This window comes from Prunus persica, chromosome G7 (genome assembly GCF_000346465.2).
Source record: "Prunus persica cultivar Lovell chromosome G7, Prunus_persica_NCBIv2, whole genome shotgun sequence".
Lineage (NCBI taxonomy): Eukaryota > Viridiplantae > Streptophyta > Magnoliopsida > Rosales > Rosaceae > Prunus > Prunus persica.
The window spans coordinates 5,225,228-5,247,286 of NC_034015.1; the positions used below are offsets into that span (position 1 = coordinate 5,225,228).

General features: G+C 34.1%; 1 protein-coding gene across 1 annotated transcript; it reads right to left on the bottom strand.

Annotated features, from left to right (window-relative positions):
- LOC18771056 (stomatal closure-related actin-binding protein 3) lies at window positions 874–9,794 on the bottom strand. The gene is made up of 13 exons (XM_007201913.2): window positions 9,548–9,794; window positions 8,445–8,747; window positions 8,086–8,214; window positions 7,616–7,708; window positions 6,762–6,902; window positions 5,767–5,835; window positions 4,958–5,041; window positions 4,415–4,595; window positions 3,646–3,762; window positions 3,389–3,447; window positions 2,227–2,361; window positions 1,385–1,534; window positions 874–1,142 (listed from the first exon to the last, which is right to left on the bottom strand). Exons 2-13 carry the CDS (start codon window positions 8,727–8,729, stop codon window positions 1,110–1,112), a joined length of 1,476 nt encoding a protein of 491 aa, XP_007201975.1. The 5' UTR covers window positions 8,730–8,747; window positions 9,548–9,794; the 3' UTR covers window positions 874–1,109.

The following is a 22,059-nucleotide window of genomic DNA, read 5'->3' on the forward strand; positions in this document are numbered from 1 at the left end:
TGGGTGGCATCTTTAAGCCTTAACCACAACCCAGACTAATCCCCGCTCAAACCGGGTCGGCCCGTAAAGGGTAAAGTGCTGGCCATAGTTGGGGAATAATGGAATTTATTTAATGTACAATCAATTAATTCACAAGAGGAATAACTTTGTGTAAAAGAGTGAAAGTGAACAATTGTAGTGTATAATGTTAGTTTTTTTATCATGAATTATGAAAGTAGTACCTTTAATTTTTCATCTAAAAAATTTGGAAACTTCTGCACGTTTACCCCTTGGAATAAAAATCATACGTCACTAGATTTTCATCGGCATTTGCAAATATGAATTAGACCAGTTGTAGTGAAATAACTCAAATTCCTGACCTCCGCAAATTAAAATAGTTTAGATTTTTTTTTAATTAAAAGAATTTAAATTTAAATAACTCAAAGAGTGCCACGTTATTTGGTGAACATATTTGGCGTTTGCTGGATACCCCACATAAAACAAGGTCAGAATAGTGCAAGGTTATAATAGCAATTTCATTTTTATGAGAGAATGTAAGGAGCAATTGTTGGAGTAATCATGCTATGTGGTGATATGAGTGTCACACCAAAGAATTACTATGTTCAAATACAATATACCTATGAGAAATTCTAAGGTGAAAGCGTCACATGTGGTGTTACCAATTCAATCATGTTACATGTATATTTATTTATTTCCATATTACCTATCAAAAAATAAAAGATAAAAGAAAAAGAACAAAATTGAACAAAACTAAAATTCTTTGAATTTATTATGTCTTCAAGTTAAGCAGATTTTCGAAATGTAATCATAGTTATGGGTATCCATCACATCCACTGGTTCAAGAGTACTACCAAAATCAGTGCAAAGAAATGCTTTGGCAAGCAAATCAGCCACAAAAGAACCAATTAATTATGAACTGAAAACTTGTTACAACAAATGATTAGGCAAACAAAAACACTGCCTAAAATGATGCAACCAAATTAGTAGAAGAACCCCAATTACTATAACACACATTTTCCTCTATCATGACAAATACACACACATAGATATTACTCACACTACAACACCTGATTGTACTCACATTTGCATAAACTCAGTCAGCACTCCTTCTATACTCTATCATCTGGTCCCGCAAGCATCACCTGCCATTTAAATAATTTCCACTCCAAACATCATATTAAGTAGAAAATAAATAAATAAAAACTAGAGAAATATAAAATAAACAAAAAATGAAAACAGTAAGCCAGAAAATATTATTGAAATTGCAAAACTTCATCAGAAAGGCAACACTAATTAAACTTCCTATGGATATATTTCCTGGTTCATACCAAATTAAAAAAAGCCACAGTACGACGGAATGCCAAAAAACTAAGAAGCGACATACATTGCAATCAAGAGCATATTTCCTGGCAAGTATAATGGCTGCATTTCTTTCTCTCTCTGTTTCAAATGTCAATACAAATGAGAGACCCTTCCTTGCTTGCCAAAACATTGCCTTTGCCGCATTAGTAATATCACCTCTAACGCCGCATAGCTATACACACAGAAAGATTATTAAAGTGTTAAAGTAGCTTGTCTGGGACGTACGAGCAATTAAAGCATGCAAGAAGCAATGATAGAAACGTCTTTCAAAAGAATAGGGGAGGTACTTAGGTCTAAAGGAAAGAAAATTTCTTATAATTTTGGAAGGTAGGTAAATGCTCTATTGGTCAGAGGGACATAAAAGCATAAGGCAATCAAAATTTTGATTTGTATATACAACCCCAAATGATGCATTATGAGGAAGCATTCTGCGGAGATATTCACATGTGTTATTCATTATCAGGAGGGCATTATACAAGTAAGGATACTAGAATTCCAACCCAAAAATTGATACTAGAATGGGAAAAAATCAAGAAAGGAATCCCTTATGGCATAATTACAGCCTCGAAACAAAAGCCTATTTTGGGAATTAAAATGCGACAAATCAGCAATAAAACATAAGTTTATTCCAACACGGACAGTGAAGTATATATTACTCTCACCAATCCTAGGTCCATGACTTGAAATAAGAGGATGATTTCATCTTTAACTAGGGCTTATTCTACTTTTCTTCTTCAAGTTAAATGAGAAGAAGTTGCATTTTTCAGTATATGAAGATGAATTTGTTACCGAGATGTGCGAATGAGTTTTCCTTCATCAATTTATGTTTAATTAGAACATAGATTCAAGTGAGAATGACCTTACCTGCATTGAAGAGGAATATATTTCTCTAGACTTTGTAATCCATCCTCTACTAAGCTTCATCCTCATCTTGCCAACATGAAATGCATGAACAGAATGTGATGGATGATCTTGTCCATTCACTTTCGAAATAACCACCTACAAAACATCCAAAACAGAACTAGCTGAGAGCAAAATTGTCTATTTCTGCAGACAAGCATTCAGTGAAAATACTGTATGTATCTTTTCTTTCTTTCTTTTCAAATCAGCACATGATAAGAAATCATGATGAGCCATACGCAAGCCATAGATTCAAAAGTCCATGCAGCCTGATTATGGCATTATCTTGTTTTTCTTGAAAAAACATACGGACTGTAGTATTATAGTCATAACGTGATGAATCTCCAAAATGAGGGAAAGATCCCACTAAATTTGCACCAGCAACAAGTCTCTGATAATTTTAGCGCGTTGTGTGATAGCAAAGATTGGCAGTTTGGATTAGGAACGTAATGTAATATTCTAAATGACCAAAACACATCCAACAAGTCAATTCAAACTTCCTTGCAGATTCAAGCTCAAAGTAGTGAAAGCCTTTTGTCATGCTGGATACCAAGGACACATCTCTTGTCCTCATGAGGCCTAATAAGTTCTGCTTATTAGCATAGTACCACATCGCTTGGGTACCTTTGGGATGCAATGTGTATAAAAGCATGGGCAACCTTCCTGTAATCCAGTTTTAAAGGGAGAGTTCTACTTCTACCTATGAGATTATCGTGGTATAGAAGTCAGTTTACTGAAGGGATGCGTTGGGTTCCGGTCTCCTACACTTTGCAGAGAGGATAACCTGTGTGTCTCCAGCCCTGGTTCTAAGGGGTAATATTACCTGAGAAACTGAGGGAATCTCATGAATTGATGGCTAGAATTCTAAAGACCATGAAAGGTCAGTATCTATGTAGATTAAACCATGTGTCTGCATCAATGGAAACATTAGATACACCACGTAGAGATCAGAACTTTACCTTACCCTGGCACAATTTGGTCCATAAGAATTTTTAGGCATATGAGAACATAATTAAGACATTTTTGTTTACTTTGACGTGGATGAGCATGAAGCAATTTATTGCAACACAATACGAATCATCGAGCAGATAAATATGGAAGTAACTAGAGATAAGTAGGATCTTACATTAAATTCAGTGTTAGATTTTCTCAAAAGTGTATCTACATAGCTTCCAAGTCCTGCAGCTGTTAAAAGTAACTTAATCAAAATTTTGTTTGCTCTCCTCTAAGACCAATTTAATATGTACAATGGATAATATACTCTAAGGAGGAGCTTAAATCTGGAAATTTACCTTGGATTACATGAGGAAAAAATAAGTTACACTTTTAAAAGTAATATCTTAGGAAAAAAATTCATATTGAGCATTTTGGAGAAATACCAACCAGGATCAATTGGACAAGCGGTCGTCACTGTGACTCTTTGGTCATTGGAAATAATGTCTGCTTGTAGGATTCGGCCAACATCAAAGGGTTCTGGAGCATAAATTGATTTGTTGGCACCTGATGAGGTGGAAAATTGAGCGATATTAGACAGATGTAACATAAAAAACCATGAATGATTTGGAGGACTAATTGATGATCTGGAAGCCAATTTAGTCAATAAACGATAAAATAGGATTCATGTAAAAAAACTTGATCAAATCCTAAGAGTCAGCATTGAACTAGAAAAGGATTTATGTTTTTGTTACTGGATGTAGTTTGTGAGCACCTAAATTCATCTAAACCTGTTAACCATGGGCAGAACATCTGGGAATGAAGTTCCTATAGCTTATAATAGTTTAAATCTGGGAAGGGAGTTACAATACGAAAACATCTGTGAAGGAAGTTACAATATTTTATCAAATCATTCTGTATGTGCAGCCTCATCTGGAGATAAAAACAGAGAAACATATATGTGCAACCTTATCCTTAACCGATTACAGATAACTGGCTAACGGGGATGAGAGATTTCAAACCCAGGACCTCTCATAACCAAAGCTCTGATAGACAAACATGTTCGATTACCATTGTAGCCCAAAGGTGTAAGCTACATGGAAATGGGCAAACCATGTACAAAAACAAAACAGGTATATCATTTGACTGCATAAAACAAGATCCTCCAGCTTGAACAGTCTGAGGAGCTACTCTTTGATAACATTGACTGAATGAATACCTGAAATAGCTTCATTCCTGCTGCCATCCGATGAAACACGATACCATTGAATTGCACATTTTGAAAGTTGCGGGGCATTTTCTGAGCGAGGTTGGATTCGTAGATATGCACCTAGAGTTTCTGAACCATCTATAAGATATAAACAGGATTTGTTTTCCTCTGCCCACTTGCTCATTGCCAGCTGGTAATAATAAGGAAACAAGGTAGGGCAAGGAATTATACATTCTAAATTTTTTGGAAATTGCATAAACAATAGAAAGATTGACTAAATGAAAATGAAATCTTATATCAGGCATAGCTACAAAAAAGTACACATAAAGAAAATAAATAGAGGGAAAAAAAAGGCCAGAGAATTAAAAAGTCTATGATCATTCAAGTTTCATTAAATCAGATTTTTTAGGAATTTATCTGAAAACAAGAAGTAAATAAACATGCCATGCCAACAAGAGAGCATTTATCTGAGTACAGTACATTAACAGAACTAAAATTCATTTCAATTTAACTTCAGGAAAAGATAAGTATCTTTGAATACACTTCACAGACCTCTTTCTGAAGCTTCACTGAAAATATGCATTTCTCTCGTATCTGAGTTCGTAATGCACGAAGCTCATGTTCCATGTCCATTACCTGAAAGTTAATTCTATGAGTCAAGATAAAATATCAATCCAAGAAGTGTAACCCAAAAAGTCTGCTGGTATGACAAGAATAATATCACCTATTTTAATTAAGCAATAAAAAAGAGAGTTAAAAGAGCAAACTCATCCAAGTATGAGTTACGGAATGAATTAAAAGTCCAATAATGGAATACAACATTAGAAAACCAATTGAAATTAAATGATCAAATGTGCCAAATGCTAATATGGGAAAGTTGTAGCATGATTTAATGATGAACAGTAATTCGAGCAGAAGCCTTGAAGAAATTTTCATTGGATGAGTTTATCATACCTAATACTCCAAACATACAGAAAACTAAAAATAAACAAGATGTGTCTTAACAGAGAGAAACATCTTAGACATCAAACATGGCATAATTTTCCAGACTCCCGTACTATATCTGACAAATGAAAGGTAGGCTCCACGTTCCATCCCTTAAGCTTCTCTAAGTTGTCTTTCTTTACTAAATTGTAAAACTTTCCACGATATTTTAAGAGAAAAGAGTCCGTATGAAAGTTTTCAACTTAAAATGGTTGCAGGTTTCATTCTGGTTAATATATTCTGTTTTGTTTTCCTAGCTTGATTTTAAAAATTGTTCTTGCTTTACAAAGTCATGTAGCGAGCCAAAATGAATTGACATATAAATTGAAAGCGTAACCTATTAATAAAAAAACAAAGTTGAGAACATAACACAAAACCTTGCTTGGCTGATGCATCAATTTAATTCTCCTAGCTTCCTGAACCACCTCAACTAGTTCCTCCACATCCTAACATTAGAGAACAACAGCAAAATCATAAGTTCCTTGTCCTTCCATGCACAATTTAAAAGGTAAATAATTTAATTATTACTGATCTTGAATGCAATTCTCCATATTCCATTCACTATGAGAAATCTTCTGATAATATAAGCAATAGAATACTGAAAGAATGCATCACATGGGGAACTATATAAAGAGTGCAGAAGTTGAAGACGAATTTTCTGACTCACTGGCAAGAGATGAAGACTACACTTATATCCTGCCATAAATATCAGAGAAAAAATAAACTCTTCCCTGTCAAAGACCAAACACTTTTATCATTCATTCTTCTGAAAGATCAAAAATTTTGGTTTTAAAATTGTTCATTCACAGTGACTTTAGCTAGGCTATAGATGGATAATTCAGAGGCCAAGTGTTAGTGATTATAGTACCCCAAAAGGTTTTCCTAAAAACCAGTAACTAGCCAATTAATAGGTTAAAATATTTGACCACAAAAACATGAAAAAGCTACTGAAATGAATATATTCTAATACAAGTTTTAATCCGATTTTCCAGTTGAAATATTACAAATTGATTTTTAAATTGTGCCAGAATATACTTTATTCTTAATGTGATATATTTATTTATTTATTTTCATCTTCTTCATTTTATTTTTTGGCCCCCTCACACTTCAAATCCTAGCTCCACTCCTGCAAGCAGGTGTACCTCAAGGATGGGTTGGGTTCGTTCTCCTACCCTGCATGGAAGGGGCCAACCAAGTCTCCAACCCTAACATTGAGGGTGAGTGTTAACAAAGTCCCACATAGTATGGGTACGTTGGGATGTGCGGTCAATAAAAAAATTGACACTCTTTACTTGTGTGTGTGTGTGTGTGTGTGACATTTAAAATGTAATTGGATTATCATAAACGAGCATAAGAAGGAGCTCATAGAAACCTGTTTTTTAGAAGCTTCGGATGTTGTGTCTTGCTCATCAAGAGCCTCTCCAATTCTCTGTACTACTGCCCTCGCACTTTCAATTTCAGCACAAGCAAAAGATTTCTCTTGGTTAACCAACTTTTTAGCATCTTCAGATGCCTGCGCATACAAAATGCATAGAAAATAAGAAACAATTTTGTGCATGAACGATGACAAATTAACAGGTGCATGGCAAGAAACTTCTCCCTGACGATAAATTACAGCAACTTGCTGAAGGTGAATGGTTAGTGAATCTGATTATCTTGTTCGTTTCCTTTCAGAAAAAAAAAAATGCTTACTGGAAATCATTTTGTGGACGCCATAAAATAAAATCCATGAAAAGGAGTACCCTATGTGTGTCTGTGTGTGCATTCGTGCAGGGTAAGTCCTGAGGTTTATGGGCCCCTGTGCGAAAATGACAATCGAAGTTTAGCCGCTGTTGTTCTGTATGGGGCTTTAATCGACAGCAAGGTCATATGATTCTTGTGGATCTATGAATTGTTATTGATATTAAGCGGATATCAACTGCCATATCCTACCTAACTCAACATGCATAGGTTTTTTTGTATTCTTTTGAACTCATATTGGATTAGAAATTATGGTTGGTCCTTTAGAAAAGAATCAATGGCTTATCTTAACCAGATGCACATTGGTAGTTCTAAAATTCAACTTAGATGGTGCATTGGCCCTTCATTCAATTTGCACCCAAGTTCTTCACAAATGAAACAAAGTTGCATCTGAATGCCTGATTGTCAAATTCTAAGATGTAAAAGAATCTTTATATAAAGTATTTCCTTGAAAATCTACATGGAAATATAAAAAGGAATAAGAACCTGTTTGAGAAAGCTGGCCAGCTTTTTCACTTCAAACTTCTCCTGAATCAGTTCTCCTTCCTTTTGAGTCAACTTAACTGCTAAAGCTTCCACCTGCATGAAAGTATCCAATTGGATTTGCATACACAAACTGATTCCTACAACTTAATAATATAATGAAAAAGAAACAGCATAACAAAGGGAAAGGAACCACCAATAATTGCATATAGTGTCAGGCATTAAAAAATTTGTGCAAAGCCCTGAAATGTAGTCGCTCCATTTCCAAAGCCAAATAACTTTACCATGCATGCTCAATCATGAATTATTGATAGATATAAACAGACTATTTTTCGTTCAATAAATAAAATATTTTCATAGAAGTGATGATACATTATACATATCCACCACCCACTAGGGGCAGATTACTTGTTTGAGGTAGGCAATTCAAAAGCAAGTTCAAACTAAGTAGAAGATAATCATGGAAAACTAACCATAGATATAGCTTTCTCCACATCCTCTTTATTTCGCCCGGCTAAGCGCCCTCTCAAATGTTCCAATGCATCTCTAAGCTTCTTCAAAAGAACATGTCCTTCCAAAGAAGCCACTTCTCTAAGTTTTGCCTGAATCCAAACCGGAAAAGTAACATTCATTTGTCATATACTCTTCCCAGAAAAAAAGTGGTAATAAGATAACTAAACGGATGATTAATGGTCTCTGCATCAGAATATGAAGGCCCTACATAGAGCTGAATGTCAAAGATTTAATTCGATGTATAACTATTTCAAGGTTGTTGGACAGGGCCATGTTGAAGGTCAAATTGAGTACAAAAATAAATGAAAAAGTTGGAAACCTCTTCGGTCAATTTAGCAGCAGCAGCCAAGTTCTTGTCAAATTTACTGGCAAGGTCACGAACTGAGAGACGTTTATGCTGTTCTGACAAATGGGTGGTTTCCCGTTCAACTACTTCTTTTAAGGTCGGACCATCATTATTCTCCTTCGGCTCTTCCAGTATCTGATTATTAGGTCCTAATTTATACTTGGGAAAACCATCAGAGATGAAACTCACATCAGCTGACACTGATAGAACTCCCTCAGTTGGGATCTGATCCTCAAATTCAGGATTTATCTTCGTCATTGGTTCCGATTGTAGTCTCTGTTGAAGCAAACAGAAAAAACCAATCAAAGCATGAAACCTCTATAAAAACTAACAAATATAAAATCTTCTTAATAAGAACCTTCATAGAAGTTAATCTCCAAAAGTAGAAGACGCAAATATGCTTGACATCCCATTTATTCCCAGAATCTATGTAACGGCAGATGATTACAAAAATGTAAATTTTTTTTTTTTTCCTTCAATTTTAGAAGGAAAACTCTGAGACAGACATGAAAATCATTCCAAGCTGAGAAAGATAAAAACAAAAATGAAAACATGAAATTCATTTATTTTAAAAGTACATCAATCTCAGATGCGAATACTCTTACTTACACACTAGCTTGAAGTAAATCAAAAATCAAAAAAAAATTAAGAGAAAAATCAAAAAATAAAAGATAAATAGAAAAATAAAATCATTAAATTTGTTCTTACTTCTAAATTAAACCACCAACTACCAAATTCCAAATTACACTCCAAAAGCTCCAACCCACATTACAAAGTTTCTCCACAAAACAGATTCTTCATCAAACAACAAAAAATTTATGAAAAAACTAAGCAATCACAAAAATTATGCTAATTTGTAATATAAAGCTCACATATACAAAAATAAGAGCCACCCCAGAACTCCAAATTACAGGCAAAACCAAACTCATGCAACTCTAACACAGCTTAAGATAAAAGCCACCATGATACCACCTAAAGCTTTAAACTTGATGGTATGAAACAAATGGGGGAAACCCAGATAAACAAAAGAAAATAAGAAGATATAAATGCAGCCCAAAATGAGTAATTATACTTACAGATCATAACACAAAAGTCCAACCAGAAGAGAGAAATATGCTAAATGCTGGTGGGCGTTAAGGGATTCTTCTTCTTCTTCCTGTGTGTTCTGAAATATGTGTGGGAGGGAGACACAGAGAGATAGAGAAAAGAAAGAAAGTAAAACAACAGCAAAACAAGAAGAACAGCAAGTAGACGAAGAAGAAGAATCTAAGAAGTGGGTTTGCTGGCTTTGCTTTGCTTTTTGAAAAGGCAAAAGAAAAGCCTTCTGCTACTGACTCCTCTGTCTCTTGAACGTATTTATTTTCCTTTTACCTCATCATTGTAACTCTGTGAAAAGAGTGCTTGTGAAACAGTAAAAAGTGAAAATCCCGACCTGCTTTCAGTCACGCGCTGGCCCCACCCACTGAGTTGGGTCCCAGCCCCCCAGGTACTGGTTGGCCACATTGGTTTTTCTGCTTTTGTCAAGTTAGGAAGGGAGCAGAGGGTGTGTTTCTCACACACTGCCATACATGACGTCATGACGATGGAACCCGGGACTTACAAGGCAATTGTCTTGGCCGCGCAGGTTGAACAGTGCACTTACTTGTTCTCAAATGTAGCATGTGCAGATGTGCGCGTGGGGAGACAGTTTCTCGCTGGGGAAGTGTTTGGCGGGGCGTGGTTACTTACTGGTTAGTTGACGGGGGTGGCCTTAGCAGAGAAACCTTTGTTGTGTGAATTATTTACGAGAATGCCATCGCATGGAAGTGAGCATGTCTGTCTGTTTCTGACCCAAAAAAAAGAGCATGTATGCGTCTGGTAAAGTTCCGAAAAAGAGAGCATGTATGCGTCTGGTAAAGTTTCTTGTTGGACCAAAAAAATTTGGGTAGCCTAACATTTCAGATAATATTTAGACCAAACCAATAACAAGAAAAAAAATCTCTTCAGGAATATATATATATATATATATATCGTGCTGACGTTGTGTGTTTTTTATTATTCTATTTTATTTTTTTACCTTATTATACTGACATTTGCACAATAATAATATTTTGACGTAACCATAAAAGAAAAACCCCATATATATATATATATATATATAAACAATCACAAAATATCATTATTAATATTGGATGAGCCAAATGGCATGCACATGACAGTGGGCTCTTGCATGGAGATTTGGGACATGTTGAGAGAGTGTTAGTCAAGCTGTCGTTCTCATGACTAATAAGTCCCTTTTGACGGATTGATGTCTTTCATGTTATGATGAAAGTTAAAAATATTCCTATTTCTAAAAAGTTGATGTATAATTATAACAATATAGATAACATTAGACGCTAAAAATAGAGAGAATTCGGAGTGTTATTTTCTTTGTCATCTCATCTTTATATAATATTAGGGTTACTTGGAGGATGCTTCCTATTTTCTATGTTTTGCATCGTTAAAAAACTTAAGTCATAAAATATTAACTATCATGTAATGGGGATAAAACTTTTTGTTATTTTCAAGATGGTAAAACAGTGATATTCTCGTTGTATGAAAGTTTTTTTTTTTCCTCAAGTAGACAATCACATAATTATTGAAAGGATGTCCGCATATCAATGATAGTTACCTCTAAAATCTCTATTAAGAAAACTGAGTGGGATAAAATCTTAGTAAAAGGAAAAGAGTACAACATTTGTCTTGATAATTGACATCACGTTGAAATTCATTAAGGCATCTAATTGAGACCAACAAAATCAATGAACATGGTGCTTCAAGAAAGTACTTAAATTTCAATACTTTAATTGAGATATCGGATTCAAGTGATTCAAGGTTAAAACTTTAGGATTTTATATTGCAAATATCATAAACTAACCTAGAAGATTTAAGGGAGATGAGTAGAAGGGAGATCAATAAATTTTATGGTTTATTTATAAATAAAAAGAACCTAATATATTAATTTAGTTTGGAGTTAATATCCTAAAATTAATCTAATATATTAAAATATTATATATGATATATAATATACAAATAAAAAAGGTAAAAATGGAGTGGGAGCCTGGGACCACACTAGTCCCATGTTGGCTCCGTCCCTGCTCATAGTTTACCTTAACAACAACCACCCTTATAATTATTACAATGTTGCAAGAAATCTAATCCTACATGTACTTGTTAATTCACATCTCAACATTTTCTTCCGTCCTTTTTTAATTATAAGGAAACTTCAATTCAAATGTAAAATGCACCTAATGAATATTTGTGTTAACCTCTCTCCCCCGATTGCTTTTACTCAAAAAAAATATATATAATAAAAAAATAACCTTTCATATAGAAAATTAGAAGTTCACATGACAATATATGTAACAATCAGAATAAAACAACGCGAAAATATATTCTATAAAATAATCAAATCAAATTAATACAACAGTAGAATCAAATAGAAAATACTGACTTGGATAGGTGATAGAGTCCTGTAGAGTTGCAGTTCCTTAAAAGTATGACCACCATGATTTTATCACAAATCAAAGCCTAAGTATTGTAGCTTTGATTTATGGCGAACAATGACATGCTTTCTCTCAGGAAGTGTTTATGTGTGGAGAATGATAATGCAATTCCAAAAATTCTATGTCTTACTGGGTTGGACGAATTGTCAATATATAGAGGTCTAAAACCTCTTCATCCAACAGTTGTAATAACTATTCAAACATATTCGAATTTTAAATAATTATATTATCTAACAAATGAATTTCTAATTAATAAAAAAGAAATATTAATTTAATCAATAGAGCCCCAAGGCCCAAAGGCCATATTTTGACAATTTTATATATATATATATATATATCGTCCCCTTCTATTGAGGGATCAATTTGAGAGACACCTTTAGGGTCCTCTACGAATTATTTTTAAACGATCCAAACCATCTATTTTTTAAGTCTACATTCATAGATCATCCTTGCAAAAAATTAGACAAATCGGAAATCGTTTAGACATCCCATTGTGTCATACAAAATCAATGAACACGGTGCTTCAAGAAAGTACTAAAATTTCAATAACTCAATTGAGTGGTTAAATGATATTGGATTCAAGTGACTTTTTTGTAGAGATGATATTTGAATGATTATCTAAAAAATAGACGGTTTGGATTAGTTAAATACGATGCAGAGTGGGCCCTGCAAAGATGTCCCTCAAATAAGCTTTATTTGAGGAATTCCTCAACGAAAGTTCTCTGTATATATACATTCCAAGCCTAAACCAAGATGAACCCTAACTTTGCCTCCACTAGGGCCATATCCTATTTAGTGTTTTTCAAGTGAAAGTGTATTTTCCTATACAAACTCTAACAATATATCTATATGTTTTAGGAAGCTTTATTTACACTTCTAGTTTGTCATCATTTTGCAATCCAAAACTCAATATTTTATTATTTTAAAACACCTACACAAAGAGTGTGTGATGACAAACTGAGAATGCAAATAACATTTCTCATTTTTCTAACCAAACTATCAAAGATATTTTTGTATATAAACTAAATGCATACATATAGAATGAGATGATATGAGAATGCTTGTGTTAGAGTAATGTTAGAATAATGTTATCTTGATATACAAATGCTTATATTGTCAAAGTCTGAATTTGAACCATCCAATTTGATAAAAATAATACCAATTCATAGCTCGGATTCCTTTTTTTTTCTTTCTCTTTTTCTAGTACAAGCGATTGGTGGAGAGAGTTTACACAAATATTTATTAGGTGCATGGAGTTTTAAAACTTTGTCTACATGAGTGGAGATGAAAGATCTCAACCAACTGAGCTGTACTCCACTGCCTAGCTCGAATTCTTAATATGACAACACAAAGAGTATCTTATTTTGCTTGACAAGATAATATTTCTCCCACATATATCCTACACGTTAGCAAACCATATGATATATGCCATATTATTTGCAAAACTAGAAGTATAAAACTCAAGCATCCATGTAATTATTAATTGTGTGTTGGTGCCTAAGGCGTGGAGGATAAGTTATATCCTAGTGAAATTATTATTGATGGTTTGTAGACAAAATATTATATCTATAACGGCCAAGGTGACATAGATGCTTTGGTTTTGGACTTGAAGATAGTTTAAATGTTAATTTATATATTTGTTATAGTAGTTGTGGTGGGGAAGCATTTGTAGGTGATGTGGGGATATCCAACTCATTGTTGCCTTACCTCTAATGAATAATGATTAGTAAACTTAACACTAGCTAGTAGTGACTTGTAATTTAATTGAGAGTAGGGCTTTCGGCAATTGGCACCATAATTATCGCTAACAAGAGGTGGCCCAGGAATCTAGGGGAGCTGCGTAGCACTGTGGGCCTAGCTAGGGCTCCGTTTAGCAAGTTGGACGATATAGCATGATTGCGACTATAATATTTTAGGTTGCATATATTCTGTTTTCTATGTTTTTTTTTGTTTTTTTATTTTTTATTTTTAATTTTAACAATAAGGGTTCGAACTTGGCTGTAAATGGACGGACGAAAATTTTGAGATTAAATGCTAAATTTTAAATTCATTTTATGTTAAAAAAATTTCATGTTTTTTTTTTATACAACTATTGGGGAAATGTGGAATTGAATCCAGGACCTAGGATGCAAGATAAATACGCTTAACCACTTAAGCTACAAGATCTTTAATATGTTAGAATATGTACTTTGGTATTTCATATTAGGTACATCCTTAAATTTGTGTATCGCCACGTGTCCGCACATATTGATATAGGAAAGTGTGACGGCAATACATAGTCATATGCACGTATAAACATCTAAAATCCCAATATTTTGTAATTTAGACATATGAGGAACACATACATATAGAACTATATGTATGGGCTGGGTAAAGTTCGGTTTGGTCCAGTTCTGACCTCAAATTGGAATTGGAATCGACACTATTCATTCAGTCTGGTGTCCAGTTCAGCGAGGTCCAGTTTGCCCATAAACTGGTTTGATTATCGATTTTGGACCAAAATCTTTTTTTCTTTTTTTTCTTTTTTATAAATTTTTTTATATTCTTTTTTAACAAAACCCAACTAAAATTTCAATTTCATGTAAAGGGAGGTGATTGAGTCTAGAAAAGAGAGGTGATTTGGAGTTTGGTTTGGGGAAAGTTTAGTTGTAAGCTTATAAATTTAGTACTGGGCTTAAATATTTTATTAAACAAATAAAAAATTAGAAATTTAGTTATATACCCAATCTTAGAGATAGTCTTATAAAGAAACCCTATACTATTTAAAAACTATAAACATACCAAAATAAAAAATAAAAAATGATAGTTGTTAATTTTTTCAATTTAATAGATGTTTTTTAGTTTATTTGTGTGTATTAAATACCTATATTGCCCTTGCATTATGGATTTGAGAGAGAAAAATCAGATCTGCCCAAATATGCCAAAAAACCAAAATCAGATTTATTTTCTCCTTTCTTGTTGGTGCTTTATCTGGTGTTGGAGCAAGAGGAGCTTCCATTGAAGCTCCGTCTCAGGTCCAACTATATTATTCATCTTTAATCTACAATTTTCAATATTTCACATTCAATTTCTTGTTCTAAAATCGTGCCTCTATTGATTTTCTTTTTTTTCGGATTGTCCAAGACCTCGAACAAACCTTGATCAAATGCTCTTAGCTCTACTCCTCATCTTCGAGCTCTACTCCTCTTCGCCACGTCGTCGTCGTCGTCGTCGTCATCATTGTCGTCGTCGTTGTTTGGTTTGGACTTGAGATTTTTTATATTTTGCTTCAATTATGTGTTTCTCTTCGGATTTTAGTTGATTTTCAAAATGTATTTTAAGATTTGATGGTCAATTTATCTTTTATTACTTTTTCAGTTATGGATCTTATTTTTGTTTAACAATGTACTTCTATGACAGAGTATTAACAATGTACTTCTATTACAAAATATTAACAACGTACTTCTATGATATAATAGTATTAACAATTTGGGCTCAACTTGTTTTGAGTTGGTCTGGTTTGTTCTTTCTTCATCTTTTCTTTGTTGGACATGTATTAGAAATAGCAACATGACAAGCATTAATCAACATGATAGTAAATTAGCAGTGTTATTACCCTAAACTGGAACATTACAGGGGTAGACATGCATTAGAAATGGGATGTCATATGAAACTAGCAGTGTTATTACCCCAGACTGGAACATTACAGGGGGTAAACATCAGGGGTGGGCACTTAAACTGGCGAAACCAAAAATCCGAGCAGAACTGCACTTAACCAAATTGAAAAAAAACTGAGTTGACCAAAAAGTCAACAATCAGTCAAAAATTGAACCGGACCGATTTTGGATCCGGTTCCATATCTTCAAAAATCAGACCGGGCCGAACCAAAACAGTTAAATTGAAAAATATATAATTTCAATATATATTTATATTTAATGCTATATTTTTAATTTCACAAAAAAAAAACTAATATTTTTCCAAGTTCAATTTCAAAATATCTTTATTTTCTAACTTTAATATTTATTTTTATATGAAATTGAATAATTTGTTAATTTTCAAGTAATAATAAGAATATTTTCAGTTGAGAATTGTATTAAAAATTAATTTTTATAATCCGATTTAAAATAGAACCGGACCAAAATCGGTTCAACTCGAACCGGTCAGTTTTTGAAATTTTTTTATTAGAACCAAATCGAACCAAACTGGATGAATAGTACCAGATCGATTCTAATTTGGGGCAAAAATCAGTCCAACCCGAACCATGCCCACTCCTAGTAAACATGCATTAGAAATAGCATTTCATAAGAAACTAACAGTGTTATTACTCTAGACTGGAACATTACAAAAGGTAGACATGCATTAGAAATAGGATTTCATAGGAAACTAGCAGTGTTATTACCCTCGACTGGAACATTACAGCAATTAATCAACATGACAGTAAATTAGCAATGTTATTACCCTAGACTAGAACATTATAGCCATTAATCAACATGACAGTAAACCTGCAATGGTATTACCCTAGACTGGAACATTGCAAAGGTATACATGCATTAGAAATAGGATGTCATAGGAAACTAGAAGTGTTATTACCCTAAATTGGAACATTACAGGGGTAGACATGAATTAGAAATAGGATGTCATAGGAAAATAGCAGTGTTATTACCCTGAACTAGAACATTACAGCCATTAATCAACATGACAACAAACTAGCAATGTTATTACCCTAGACTGGAACATTACAGCCATTAATCAACATGACAGTGAAAGTGTGGAATATTACAATCATTAATCAACATGACACATTAATGAAGTTATGGTTTTCAAGACGTTTTGTTTGTAATGAATTTTTTTGGGTTTTTTCATTTATAAAATTGGGCTGGGTTTGTTTTGGATGCTATTTAAATTTTTTGTGTTGGACTTCTTTTTTAAGTTGATCAATGGCAATCACGTAATTTATAGAAACTTAAACACCAATTTCTTATGTAGTAAATGAGTTTTGGATGTGTTTCTAAAGTGCATTCTATGTGATTTTTTTATTTTTATTTTATAATTTCAGCCCATAGTTTGGATATATTAGTGAAGCTCCCTTAAAAATTACACTGTTAGTCCAATTTTTTTTAATACAAGAATCAAAACATTTTTGGTTAATTCGGTCCCCTTTTTTGTCAACCTGATTTTTTCCAGCCCAACTCGGCTCAGTTTTCCTATTCGACTCGATATGTTAAATTCATTTACTTTTTACCCCGGAGATAGAGATCAACCACTTCTGTAGTATACAGAAACATATGTGGTTTAACTGTTATAGAATTGTATTATGAATATTGATCTACATATGGACCACAGTCCGACCCGAAATCAACCTTATTGACACCAAAACTGTCCACTGCCAGCTCAATTCCATGGTCGCCCAGAAGTCCTTATCTTCTCTCTGAAAGCACTTTTGTAGGGCTTGAGTTGGGCTATATTAGCCTTTTCTCCGTTAGTGCCACTCACTGAAGTGCTTTTTCTAATAGTAATTGGCAAAGGCAAAGACATAGGATCTTCTTTTGGGTTGGCACATGGTAGGGACTCTGAGAAACCCAAAGGTTAACTTAGCTGCATGTGTTCCAAGTCCCAAAGTATATGTAAATACCAGATTGCCTCTCCAGGCGACACGTGTCTGAAATCCTAGTTGAAAATTATGCTGCATTGGCATTTTCTGCATGCAAGTATTAATAATGTAGGACTAGGAGGAGGACTATGTTAGGTCATGTGATGCGAACATACACACACAAGGAAACTATTTAAAATGTGACAAAACTTTGGTTTTCATGCATTTAATTTAATTCGTGGTAGTAGGTTGGTCTAGGTGCAAGTTGTATCATGTGGATTTCACTTAAATTTAGTAAGTTTGATTGTCTTCTAGGGGTTGGCATGATCTCTATTCAACCACCAAAGTCACCCCAAATTATATTACGGATTAGCTAAAGTTTATATTTTAAAAAGGTTTAATTGCTACGCTGCACCCTGAAATATTAGTCAATTTTTACTTTACCCCCTTAAAGTTAAAGTGACTCACTTTGCCCCCTTGACCAAGGTTTGATGTTCCACATTGCCCCTACCGTTAACTCCATCCAAAAGTCCGTTAAGTTAGATGACATGCCTGGGGTGTTTTAGTAATTTTGTGCACCTAGGTTTTTTGTTCACCAAACATAAAATTTAAACATTATTTACTTTTAAAAAAATTAAAATACAAACATAAAATTTAAAGCTTAAAAAAAAATTGAACTCTCTTTCTCTCTCTTTGTGCAGGGTGGGTTGCGATGAGGAAAATGGGCTAGAGAGGCACGGGTTGGGGAGAAGGGGAATGAGTATGGGGGCTCGGGTTCTGTGGGAGTAGGGTAGAAAAAACCAGAGGGAGGGGGCGATGGGACTCAATTGGGAAAGGGGGGAGCAGAGAAGAAATCGGGGGAAGTGTGAGAAATCAGTGGGGGTGGAGGAGGGGGGCAATGGATTTCTAGGTTCTGCTCAGGGAGGGGGTGGGGGGGAGAGAGGCGATGAATAGGTTTTTGGGTTCTACGCAAGGGAAGGGTGCGTTGCCCGGGGGGAGGGGGTGATGGCTTTTTCTGGTTCTACACAGGGAGATGGGGTGGGGTTGCCCGGCGGGGGGGAGGGAGTGATGGGTTTTTTGGTTGGGCGGGGGGGGGGGGCTTTTTTTTATCTCCTGTTAGGGGGGGGGGCTCCCCTTTTTTCGCATTACCTACTTCAATTTGCGTAATGACCTAGGTGCACAAAATTATCAAAACACCCCTACCACGTCATCAAACTTAACGGACTTTTAGATGGCACATCAAACCTTGGTCATGGGGACAAAATGGGTCACTTTAACTTAAGGGGGTAAAGTGAGATTTGACTAATGTTTCAAGGTGCATTGTAGTAATTAAGCCTTTAAAAAAAACCAAAAATTAGGGTCCTTGGGTTGACCTCAGTGGTTGAGGTGCTCCCCTCTCCCCCCCATGACCCAGCTTCGAATCCCATAGAGTGTGTGCCCCCTCCCCCTTATCAATGTAACTCAAAAAATAAAAAATAAAAAATTTCGACTACGATGATCGACTCTAAATTAAATCAATTAAGCTTAGTTATAATTTTTTGATCAATATCAATTGAACTAAAATAGCTAATTCGGCTTGAGTCCTTTGCAACTTGAAGACTTGTTTTTCAGAGGATCAGAGCCAAAAGTGCTTTTGGCAGTGTTTGATTGAAAAATCTAAAAATGCTTATGGATCATAAAACCGTTTTATAAAGAAGTATCTTTAGAATAACTTTCAAATACTTTTTCAAGAAGCATTCTGATTTTTAAAATAAATAAATAAATAAATTCTTTTAATAAAAGTGCTTAGAAGCACTTATAAGTATAAGTATTTCTTTTATAGAAGCATTTCTAAACGAGCATATTTCCACATGAAAAAGAAAACGCAATGTTTTTCCCTGAATGTATGTGTCTTTTCTTCTAGCTTAAACATAGTTTCTTTGTTAGAGATTAAATAAGTTCAGAGTCAAACATAGAGTACATGTTTCTTAAGAAGAATTCTTAAACCTGATTTTTGGTTTGGTGTTTCAAAGTAAAAAAAGTAAAAAGTAAATGAATTTTATGATTAGTATTCTAAAACTTATATCTAGTGGCCCATTGAAAGAAATATTATTATTATTATTATTTTATTTTTTTTGGGATCAGAAATAGAAATAGATAGGGTTGGGCATCTGAACGCAAAGAATTGAAACCAAACACGTTCTGAGCCGTACTGTACCGGACTCGTGATATTTTATTTAATTTTTGGCTACATCCAATATGATACCGAACTGTATCAACCTTGTATGGCACTGGAGCAATACCAGATATTTGATACAATTACATCTCGTACCGTACCTAACATTGTTTAATTCTAATTTTTATAATTTTTTATTTTTTATTCACACACACTCTCTCTCTCTCTCTCTCTCTCTCTCTCTCTCTCTCTCTCTCTCTCTCTCTCTCTCTCTCTCTCTCTCTCTGCCCCAAATCAACAGAGCCTTCAATTAAAGGAAAAAAAAATAAAAAAATAAAAAAAAATCTCTCTCTATCTCACTCTCTCACCCCATTCCATAATTCCAAAACCCAAACCAAACCCCAATCGATCATTTAATCAATTCAATCCAAAAACCAAACCCCAAATCGGATTGCATAAGCTTGGATTGCATCATTTATTTAGTTTCTGTTATGTCATAATTTATATGTATAAGTTTGTAAGCAATAAGGCATTGAATCGTATAAGTTTTTATGCGTTGAATGTTTATAATGCTTGAATGTTGCTGGATTGATGAATTAGCAAGTATTTGATTGAATATGTTGATTGGCGTTGATGAATGGATGCAAATTTTGCTGCTGTTTGCAACTAGCAACAGTGGTACTGAAATGGTACCGTTTCATACCGGAACCAATCGGCTCTGGTATGGTTTGATATCAAACACTGCAAGAGCCAATCCCGTACTATTTACAAATTCAGATACCTTGATCGAGAAATGGTCATCAAGAACCAAACAAACCAACTCAACCACAAGTGCCTAAACTATGCTTTAGGTCCAATTATCCAATTATAAGGAAAATTTTCGTAAAAAGTTTAAAGAGGTTTAATATATATATATTTCTGATTAATTTTGTATCTCATAACCAATAGGGTCTAGCTTAATAAAAAAAGGTATTGACTTGTAGATTAGATGTGTTAAGTTTGAATTCTATGACATTTTAGTTGTGTGTGTGTGTGAAACCCCTATCTTCTATAATTTAGACTATTACCTCTACTAAAAAAAACATTAATTTTCATATCACTTTTGTATCTCCACTTGTTTGCCTGTCTTAACTCATGACATAATAATAAATGGACCCATGTTGACTTATTCATATGTGTCGTGTTAGCAGACAAAATAAATAATAACAGATTATGAAATTAATTCATTATAAAAATCTACCTCTCATGGCAAAATATTAGTGAGTCCAAGTGGGTCCAGTTAGTGTCACGTTATGGGTTAACATAGCATTTCACCAGCATACGAATGAAGATATGCAAGTGGTAGGGAAACCAATGTTTCAGTACGAAATGGACAAAATTATCAAAACGTTTCTTTTTCTTATGTAACTAGTTGCACATGTAGTATGCCTTTTCCTTTTCCGTTTCACACGCTCTACGCGTTACTTTTTTTTATTTTTTTATTTTATATTTTTATAGTCAAAAAGCGATATCATTTTATTTGAGGAGAAGGATGGAATAAGTACAAAAAGTAAGCTATGTTTTAGAGGATTAGGCGAGTGTCTCTACATTCAATGGGCATTTTGGTCTTCGATTACGAAGTAACCTACCCTCTCAACTGCAAGTAATAGAAGGAACCTTGCCTTGGATAGAGTGGCCCCCCGTCTCCCCTAAGATCATGCCCGTAAAAACTATTTATTACAATCCTCATACAAAATATCAGTAAGGAAATCTATCGGTTCCTTGAACCAAGTAGTAGTAGAACCAATGGATGGAGAAAAGGGTTTAGGGTTCAAGGTTCAGTTTTTTCTATTAGTCATGAGTGTGCGAAAGATTTTTAATAGATATTTATTCAAAAAATTATTTAGCATGACATATTATAAAGGGTTAATCATTTTATTAGTCCTTGAACTTAGACCCGATTTGCATTTGAGTACCTCAATTTCCAAAATGGTTCCTGTGGTCCGTTAACTTCAGTTTCGTTAGGACAAATAGTCCTGCCATCAATTAGTGTTAACTTTTCTGTTAAATGCAAGGGCAAAATGGTATTTTGTATCAAAATTAATTAAAATATGAATTAAAAATTAAAAAATTAAAAAAAAAACTCTCACTCTCCCCTTCTATCCCAATTTATACTCCTCAAAACTTGATTTAATTTTTTTTTGTTGGTTTTTTATTTGATTTTCTTTTATTGTTATGTTAAAGATGGAATTTTTTATTCATCTTTTTTGACTTTAACATATATAATACCATTTTGCAGACTGCGACTAAGAAGAAAAATCTCTTATCTCTGACGACACTGACCGTTTGTTATATGAATGG